The sequence below is a fragment of the Ascaphus truei genome, chromosome 21 (assembly GCF_040206685.1).
Source record: "Ascaphus truei isolate aAscTru1 chromosome 21, aAscTru1.hap1, whole genome shotgun sequence".
Classification (NCBI taxonomy): domain Eukaryota; kingdom Metazoa; phylum Chordata; class Amphibia; order Anura; family Ascaphidae; genus Ascaphus; species Ascaphus truei.
In genome coordinates, this window is record NC_134503.1 from 2,301,324 (window position 1) to 2,310,759 (window position 9,436).

Sequence of the window (9,436 nt, forward strand, 5' to 3'; positions counted from 1 at the left end):
TAAGGAACCCCGACCCTCTCTAATAGCGCGTCTGAGATCAGATGCATTGTAAGGAGCCCCAACCCTCTCTAATAGCGCGTCTGAGATCAGATGCATTGTAAGGAACCCCGACCCTCTCTAATAGCGCGTCTGAGATCAGATGCATTGTAAGGAACCCCGACCCTCTCTAATAGCGCGTCTGAGATCAGATGCATTGTAAGGAGCCCCAACCCTCTCTAATAGCGCGTCTGAGATCAGATGCATTGTAAGGAACCCCAACCCTCTCTAATAGCGCGTCCGAGATCAGATACATTGTAAATTATTCTGTTTTTGGTACAATTTTAAAATTATCTGAAAATTGCAGGGGACTCTTTAGGGATGCCTGGGGGAATCCAAGGGTTTCTAGGAATCCTGGTTGAAAGACACTGCTCTAAATAATAATAATAGCATTAGATACAGAAGCTAACACTGAAGACAAGGGACTCGTGTTCCGAAGAACATACCGGTCCAAATCTTGTAAGAAGTCTTCTGCCATAAGACTCCTAGAGCTGAAAGAAACCTTACAGGCCATGGTCGTGGATGGGCTGTAGGATTTCTTTTATGGCCAGAAAATGTCTGTCTTAGGCTGCGTCCAGGGTGATGCTAAGCGGGCGCACGCGCTGGCCGCGATGAAACACATTGCTGCAATGTGTGTGGCCAGCGTGAGGGAGCGCCTGCGCATGTACAGCACTTACCTGCTTGGCGAGACAACCAAATTTGATTTGGCTGCTCGCTGATGTGTCATGTGAGCGGTTCGCCCAATGAGGGCAAACCAGCTTTGTGACATCACGGCCGCGCCCCCCAAACCCGCCCCCTTGAGCGCGCAACTGGCTGGCAAGGAAACGCCCAGCACCTGACGTCATGGCGCTCGAGCGGCAGCGAGCGCTCACCCATCCTGGCCGCAGCCTTACGATACAATCATGCATAGTAAAAATTACGCACAATCTCTGTATGGCTTCCCTAACACTCTCATTTAATGGACTGAGAAATAATTTAGGGGTGCCCATGAATCTCAAAGCTCAACCAATCACCCTACTGGCCATTAATTCAATAACAGACAAGTAAATATGAGGTTCATTTAGATGATGGGGTAGAGCTATTGTATCACAAATGTACTACAAAAATCCAAAAGATAGTGATGAAAGCCCCAGTAATGCCGGATCTGAGAAGAAAGGAAGGGCCTGAATCAGACCCTACAACTCTGTCATTACCTGTAGGATTTCTGGGGACACAGCCCTGGAGAAGGATATCCATGGATCAGTCAGTGAGCAAATCCAGAAGAACTTTGCCCGGAGCCAATGGAAGGTGAGTAGATGACAAGGTGTATGGGTTAGGGAAGCTACTCAAGAAGGGTCACTTGCATTTAAATGCATCAAGTACGCATCCAAATACCATACTGTGTGTAAACTTTAAACTCATGCTTGAACAATATTACCACTCATAGTAACCCAATTCATCGACCAAATTATTACTCAAAAAGTTAAGTAAAGGCAGCATCTTATACACATAGGACATGAGCCATTAGAAGTGACAGTACCACATATTTTCCATAGAATGGAATTATTCTGGATGTCTACATCTGGGTTCTTCAACTGATGGCCTGTTGGCCAATTACAGCCTTGTTGTTGCCCTTGGACTGTCTGCTCCTGATCATTTTATCGTAGTTGTTAAGGCAACTAAGTGCAAACTTAATTGTAAAGATAAGGTAATGTACATATATATTGTACAGATGTTACTAATTGTGTGCCAAGTGTGCATGTGTAATAGTTTGTAAAGTCCAAGCGTATACAGAATTACATTACAGGCATACCCCGGTTTAAGGACACTCACTTTAAGTACACTCGTGAGTAAGGACATATCGCCCAATAGGCAATTGGCAGCTCACGCATGCGCCTGTCAGCACGTCCTGAACAGCAATACCGGCTCCCTACCTGTACCGAAGCTGTGCACAAGCGGGGAGACTATAGAGCCTGTTACACATGCGTTATTTACATCAATTATGCACGTATATGAAGTTTGCAGTACAGTACAAGCGTCGATAAGTGGGAAAAAGGTACTGCTTCACTTTAAGTACATTTCCGCTTTACACACATGCTCCGGTCCCATTGCGTACGTTAATGCGGGGTATGCCTGTACAATACTCATGTCCCCTTCTACTCTTAAATTTGTTTTGATCCGGCCTGTAAGATGTGTGCAGAGGTTCATTTAATGGAGACCGATTAGGGTTAAATAAAATTCTGGCTTTATTAAGCCTGTTCCTTTAACAAGGCAAAACATACAAAAAGAAACAAAATAAACAAACACCTACTCCTATTTGTAACGATGCTCGTCTCAAGCAGGAAACAGACCCGCAGGGCTGAGGTCGGAAGGTGAAAGAACCGACCTGAGCCGAGGGACAGAGTCCGGATAGAGTAGTGAGTCGTAAGCCGAAGGTCAGGGCTGGCAGCAGAGCTGCGCAGTCGGTGTGGATGCAGAGGCCGAGGCAGGCTGAAAGCAAAGGTTAGTCGAGGTACTTGCAATGGTCGGGGCGGGCTGAAGACAAGGGTAGTCAAGGTACGTGACCCGGGTCTGGTAACGTGAGAGACATAAAGCATAAACGCGTTGCATGAACACAGCAGGAAACTGGAACTTTGCTCTGCAACTTCCTGCTAACAGGGCTGTCTTTTTAAAGGAACAAAAATGGACGATCCAGCCACAGAGAGCGAGCAAGAGCAAAATTCCCAACCGGAATATGAAAACCCGGAAAGGATTTTGCCAAACCTCATAATTTTCAGGAGTCTGACAAAACATTTACTCCCGCCCTTTGATTGTGAATTTTAAAACTGTGATCCCACTGCAGTCTGAGTTGGGATGTTGAACATTGTATGAAGTTGACTAGGATTAGTTAACCGATATAGTATGTTTCTCTGCTTAACTCTGAATCTTGTTTCTCCACATCTGTCCAAAGAGGGCCTTCAATGCAACATCATTCCTGCGTCACATCACGAAGATGGGACAAAGTTCTGAGGCAGAGACGGAGGAGAAACTTGGAGAGGCTGTCCCGGAAGAGAAGGATAAGTGGTGATGGGAGGTACGTGACTTTTCTGATATCTCCAGTACAAAATATGCATGTGGGAGTCCGGGGATTCATATTGTACCCGTCAGTCACAAAAGGTAGATCATTTTATTTGGGAATCCAGATATAATGCTCATTCAAAGTCACAGACTAGAACTGATCAACTTGATACCAGGAAGAGAGGTTGGCCTTATTTATGAATGGAAGATTTAATTGGGCCATCCTAATCTCCCAACTGTGTTATGCTCTTGGAAAGCCATATAGATCTTTATCCCTATTAAGCATAGGAAGAGTAACACATCATGTATATTTCTTTCAGTTATCACAAGACAAACTTGCTGAGCTTCAAATATACTCTACATTGATTTAGCTAACGGCTCTTATTAAAGTCTTTGTTGGTTACCACACTGGGGACACTTTTAGTCATGGTTCTGTGGGTTGGAAGGTGGGTTGTGAGCATTGGCACAGACTTTCTCTCTTTCCATTTGCTCTTTCACAGCTGAAGAAAGAAGACTTGATGCCTGGAGTACCCCATACCTGGGATCCTCCATGTCAGGCACAACACCCTTGCATGAGCTTGTGGTGACACCTGTCTGCATGATGCCTCTGGCCGCCAATGGCTGTTCTTCCCTTAGCCCACCATGGCACCCTCTCCTCCCAGCCCCTCCAGCTGGACCCAGTTGTTGAAAAGTTGTTGAGACAGGGTACAAATTGCAGCTTCAGCAATGTTGGTTCTCATTATTTCCATGAAAAGAAAGGGAAATAGACCTGCCTTCTTGGCAACTTCCATTTGTCTTATTACTAGGCAGTCCTCCGTCGCAGAGAACATTCTGCAAGATGACCAAGTAACCAGGAATGAGTAGGATGGTGCATTACCTCGTAGTAAGTACATAGTGGTCACCCTCAAGGGGGTGTTTATATACTTAACCTTCTACCAGCTCCTATTCTGTATACCAAGAGGCCCTTATATATATATATATTATTAATTTCCATGTATGTTGGGCATTCATTTCTCCATCATCTACAAGGATCTGATTAGGTGCCTCACATCAGTTATTTGCAATGCGCTATATTCCAATAGTACGACATCAATATGCTGTTGCCATGCTTGTGGCTGACAACAAAGTCTTTAATGAAAGTTGCTATATACAGTGAAACACCATTTGCCACAGTAAGGATCCTGGTGTCCTGACATTGCAGCGCTTTTAAGGGTTTGCTTTTACTTCCTTTCCAACCAACCTTTTGACAGCAGCCTGTAAGTGTTAGGAAACATTTCCTCCCACAGCCAAATTATTAGCTTTATTCATTGGACTTCAAAGGCTCCCAATATTTCCCTCTCAGCTATTTTAGTTCACAGTTTTAACCGTGAGCCACCTACTCTGATGTGTGTGTGTGTGTGTGTGTGTTTGTGTTGGAAGTAATGACCCTAAGTTTTATGTCCCTTGCAAATAAATGTCCCCAACAGACAAGATGGAGAGAGTTTGTCGGGAAGCTTATAAGATGGAGAAAAAGGATGCAGAGTTGGATGGAAGTGGGAAACTTCAGAATAAGCAAAACGTTGCCTGTTTATAAATGGGAACAAGACGAACAAGGGAAGGGAAGGGGATGAAATATATTACCAAATACGAATGGGAGGCTGGGACCAGGGAGGCTGGAATGGTGAACTGAATTATACTTGGGATTGGATGTATGATTGTTCCCCTTTTAGTGAAAACTTACCTTACTTCAGCGTCAACCTGGGCCTCTATGCACCAAAATATGGGCCATGTACTGCTTGCTGTTGTCATGTCGCCTCTACATGGTTGTACTGCTCCATGAACCCCATGAGTGATGGGGTTTCTTTGCAGTCTCCTCCTGCACTAAAAGTTAGATGCAGCTCAGAAAAGGTCTCTTCTTGTGAACACCCCCCTCTCCCCGTCAGTAACCACCACCCATTGTGAAATCTCCCTTTTACCCTCTCACGGTGAAGTCGTGTCCTTTTGGAAAGTGTGCCTAGGCTTCTGGTGTCGCTTTGAAACTGAAAATACTTTGTGGTGTTTTAGGACTGTGTTTATTTTTGGTTTTCTGGAAGACCGTACTCTTGTGAATTGGTTGTCTTACATTAAATACCAGTGCTGACCTGTGACAATATCTGTGGCCTCTTGTCTTGAATTTCTCCAGCCTCTTGCCCTTTCTTCTTGATTGTGATTGGATGAGAGCAGAAACAAAAAAGGGGAATGATTATTTGTGGGACATTTGTAGCCATTATATAAAAAGGTTATTTTAAGCAGAGCTTTTTTTTTTCTCAAAAAAGAAAAGATTGATGTTCACAGGTTGGGCCTATGTTGATGCTCAATTAAAATATAATAATATACACACAATTGTTGCTACTTAATTTGATTAATCTGTAGGAGATGCGTGCAGAGGTTGTAAAAAAGGAGAATTCTTTTAAGGGGAAATCATATGGGCTTTTATTAGCTGAAGCTTTGACAACATAAAAACTGCTTGTGTTCAGCATACAGGAACAAAAATAAACAGGTCTAGATAGTGTTTGGAGCGTTCACTATAACACTACTTAGTCTATATATAAGTTGGGAGGCTAAGCCTTTTTCCAACGATAAGTCACCAGTCAGGTATAGGCAAGTTCTACCTTTGGGCCTCCTGGCTGGGATGGGGGTTAAAAATTCCAGGTACATGGTGGTCTCTCTTAAGCGGTCCAGTCTGGTAACTTCCTGGATCCCAGAGTCCTTTGCAGTAAGTTCTGTAGCTGAGGAGGCTAAGTAAGCCAGGCTGCTCTGGACCTTACCTGCAGCACAGTGCTGACTCAGGCTCTGAAAACATGTTTCCCCGGCACTATTATCAGACAGGGGATCCACCCTCTTACACTCATATTTATGGGTCCATCACTAGATGAGTAATATGAATTGGAGTATTTAATTTAAGTGAGCGGGTCTGACTCATTCTCATATTGTGTATGTTAACTGGGCAGTATCTACACAACAAGAATGCGAGAGAGTAGGAAGGTGGTGGTAGGTTTTCCAGAAGACCTCAGCAATGGCAGAGTGAAAGTATATCTATATATCTATATACACACACACACACACACACACACACACAAAGAACGTGGCCTGGATAAGGCCTCGGGCATGGTGCCTCGGGCCGCGCTGAGCCATGCTCCTGATCTGCATCGCCTGCTCAAACTGGAGCTTTTTTGTGTCCTGGCAGGCGAGGCAGTGAGCGCGCTTTGGGGGCGGGGTGAAGGCGTGGCGGAGGTGGAACGGAGGCGTGGCAGGAGGCGGGGCTAGTCCGTCGCTCCCATTGGATATGAGCGGTCACATGACCGCTCCTCCGCTCACCTGAGCGGCAAATTTTAAACTTGCCTGTCTCCTCAAAATTTCTCAGCCTCCGCACGCATGCGGAAGCAGCTGCTAAAGCCGCACTGATCACAGATGAAGGGGGTAAGTTCATCTGCTCAGTGCGGCTCAGCACGGCCTGTGGGACTATGTCCCAGGCCTAAGGCCCCATACCGGCAAAGCGGTTAAAATGTGCGTGTCGGGCAGAAAGATCGCCAAGAGGTTTCCAGGCTCTGGTCTGTCCTAAGCTTAGCGCTGTCATAACATGTGCCGGATTTAAGCTGCCACCCTCTCCAGCAGCGCATTACCAAGTAATGTTTATGACAGGTATGTGGCTCAGCCCGCTGCTCGGGAATGTAATGTTAAACACAAGGACGCCTGTTTCACTTAATGTCAGACATTCTGCTTCTGTCATCCATACTGGAGTTTTTACCATTCAGAGTATGGCACAGAACAGGGGAGCGCAATCTTTTTTTCCCCGCGCCTCCCCTGCCGGATGTTCCCCTCTCTCCGCGCCCTCCCCCCCCCCTCTCTTACCTCGGCACTGGCGTTGACACCACGTTGCCATGGCGACGCGTCTCCAGAAGCCGCTGGAGTCAAGGTAAGTGCAGTTTACAGAGGCCTTCGCCGCTTCCCCGGCACTTAATTTAATTGCCTTCGGGAAACGCGCGGGGCCTCTGTAAACCCCGCGCCCCCCACAGACAATCTCGCACCCCCCCTCGGGGGCACGCCCCCCAGTTTGCGCACCGCTGGCACAGAATACACTCTCCAGCGTGCAAAGTGCTGGGTTACTGACTAATTTATTTCACTTCTTTTTGCAAAGTAGATATTGAATCTTTTTTGTTTTACCAGTAATACGGTGAGTGTGCAAACGCCTGCCAGTCTGCGATACGTGGAGGAAGCTATAAATGAACACGCGTGGGATGTCGGCCTACATGAACATCGGACTGACACCACGATATAATATGTACACTTTGTATCCTCTCCATAACTCGTCCTTGTGCTGCATGGAACTACCCTATTTCATCAAATCTAAGACGCACCTTTTTTTTCCCGATTTTCACATGTCTGAAATCGGGGTGCGTCTTAGAATCGATGTATTAAAAAAACTACAGTACTAACCCCCTCTTTTCACTTAACATGTTTCAGGATGTCAGCGGAGGACGAAGCGGGCAGCGGCAGGAGAGGTCCCACGTCTGCAGATGGTTTTAGATGGACAGCGGGCGGGAGTGCGGTGGCGCGGCAGGACAGGTCCCAAGTCTGCAGGTGAATGAAGATAAGAAGACAGCGGGCGTGCGGTGGCGGAGGCGGCTAATAGATCGTAATAGCAGGAGCAGAGCGGCATAGGGCCGGGAACGGCTTGGGAGGTGCACTCAGTAACACCGGAAGTTGACCGGTGTCTGACTTCCGGTTACAGTGTGCACCTCCCAAGCCGTTCCCTTATGCCGCTCTGCTCCTGCTCAGCCCCCCTCTATTATGATCTCCTGCCGCCGCACCCACCGCACATCCGCCCGCCATCTTCTTATCTTCATTCACCTGCAGACTTGGGACCTGTCCTGCCGCCGCCACCGCACTCCCGCCCGCTGTCCATCTAAAGCCATCTGCAGACGTGGGACCTCTCCTGCCACCGCCGCCCGCTTCATCCTCCGCTGACATGGGACCTCTCCTGAAACATGGTAAGTGAAAAAGTAATTTTCCTCGATTATAAGGGTCAAATCGATGGTGCGTCTTACAATCGAGAAAATACGGTACTCTCCATATACAGCCAGCTATGTAAAGTTACTCTCTGCCACTCACGTGAGGTATTTCTAGGCAGCTTGGTGGCTAATTTGAAAATACCTGCAACACCGAAATGCACAACTCCGAGAAATAAATTAGAATTTAAGGGCCAAGTATCACGGCAATTTTGGAGTATTTCCCCCCCCCTGTACCTGCGTATCAAAGCATTTTGCTCCAGTTTTGCCCAATCTGCCCCATCTTGCACCTTGGGGAGAGTCAGTAGGAGGAGTTGGGGGAGTTACATGGTGCACAGATTATAATGAGATGTATCACATTCTGCGTCTCTGTCCCAGCATGCACCTTGGGGAGAGTCAGTAGGAGGAGTTGGGGGGAGTTACATGGTGCACAGATTATAATGAGATGTATCACATTCTGCGTCTCTGTCCCAGCTTACACCTTGGGGAGAGTCAGTAGGAGGAGTTGGGGGGGTTACATGGTGCACAGATTATAATGAGATGTAACACATTCTGCGTCTCTGTCCCAGCTTGCACCTTGGGGAGAGTCAGTAGGAGGAGTTGGGGGGAGTTACATGGTGCACAGATTATAATGAGATGTATCACATTGTGCGTCTGTCCCAGCATGCACCTTGGGGAGAGTCAGTAGGAGGAGATGGGGGAGTTACATGATGCACAGATTATAATGAGATGTATCACATTCTGCGTCTCTGCTCCAGCTTGCACCTTGGGGAGAGTCAGTAGGAGTAGTTGGGGGGAGTTACATGGTGCACAGATTATAATGAGATGTATCACATTCTGCGTCTCTGTCCCAGCTTGCACCTTGGGGAGAGTCAGTAGGAGGAGTTGGGGGGAGTTACATGGGGCACAGATTATAATGATATGTATCACATTCTGCGTCTCTGCCCCAGCATGCACCTTGGGGAGAGTCAGTAGGAGGAGTTGGGGGGAGTTACATGGTGCACAGATTATAATGAGATGTATCACATTCTGCATCTCTGTCCCAGCTTACACCTTGGGGAGAGTCAGTAGGAGGAGTTGGGGGGGTTACATGGTGCACAGATTATAATGAGATGTAACACATTCTGCGTCTCTGTCCCAGCTTGCACCTTGGGGAGAGTCAGTAGGAGGAGTTGGGGGGAGTTACATGGTGCACAGATTATAATGAGATGTATCACATTGTGCGTCTGTCCCAGCATGCACCTTGGGGAGAGTCAGTAGGAGGAGATGGGGGAGTTACATGATGCACAGATTATAATGAGATGTATCACATTCTGCGTCTCTGCTCCAGCTTGCAC

At 47.0% G+C, this 9,436-nt stretch overlaps 1 protein-coding gene across 1 annotated transcript in view; it reads left to right on the plus strand.

Moving 5' to 3' along the window:
* PNCK (pregnancy up-regulated nonubiquitous CaM kinase) overlaps positions 1-5,203 on the plus strand; it is a 31,125-nt gene extending 25,922 nt beyond the window's left edge. Inside the window, exons 10-12 of the mRNA XM_075578379.1 lie at positions 1,236-1,323; positions 2,966-3,088; positions 3,573-5,203. Coding sequence (XP_075434494.1) covers positions 1,236-1,323; positions 2,966-3,082 — 205 coding nt within the window. The 3' untranslated portion in view covers positions 3,083-3,088; positions 3,573-5,203. The remainder of the gene's footprint in view (positions 1-1,235; positions 1,324-2,965; positions 3,089-3,572) is intronic.
* Positions 5,204-9,436: the final 4,233 nt, after the last annotated feature.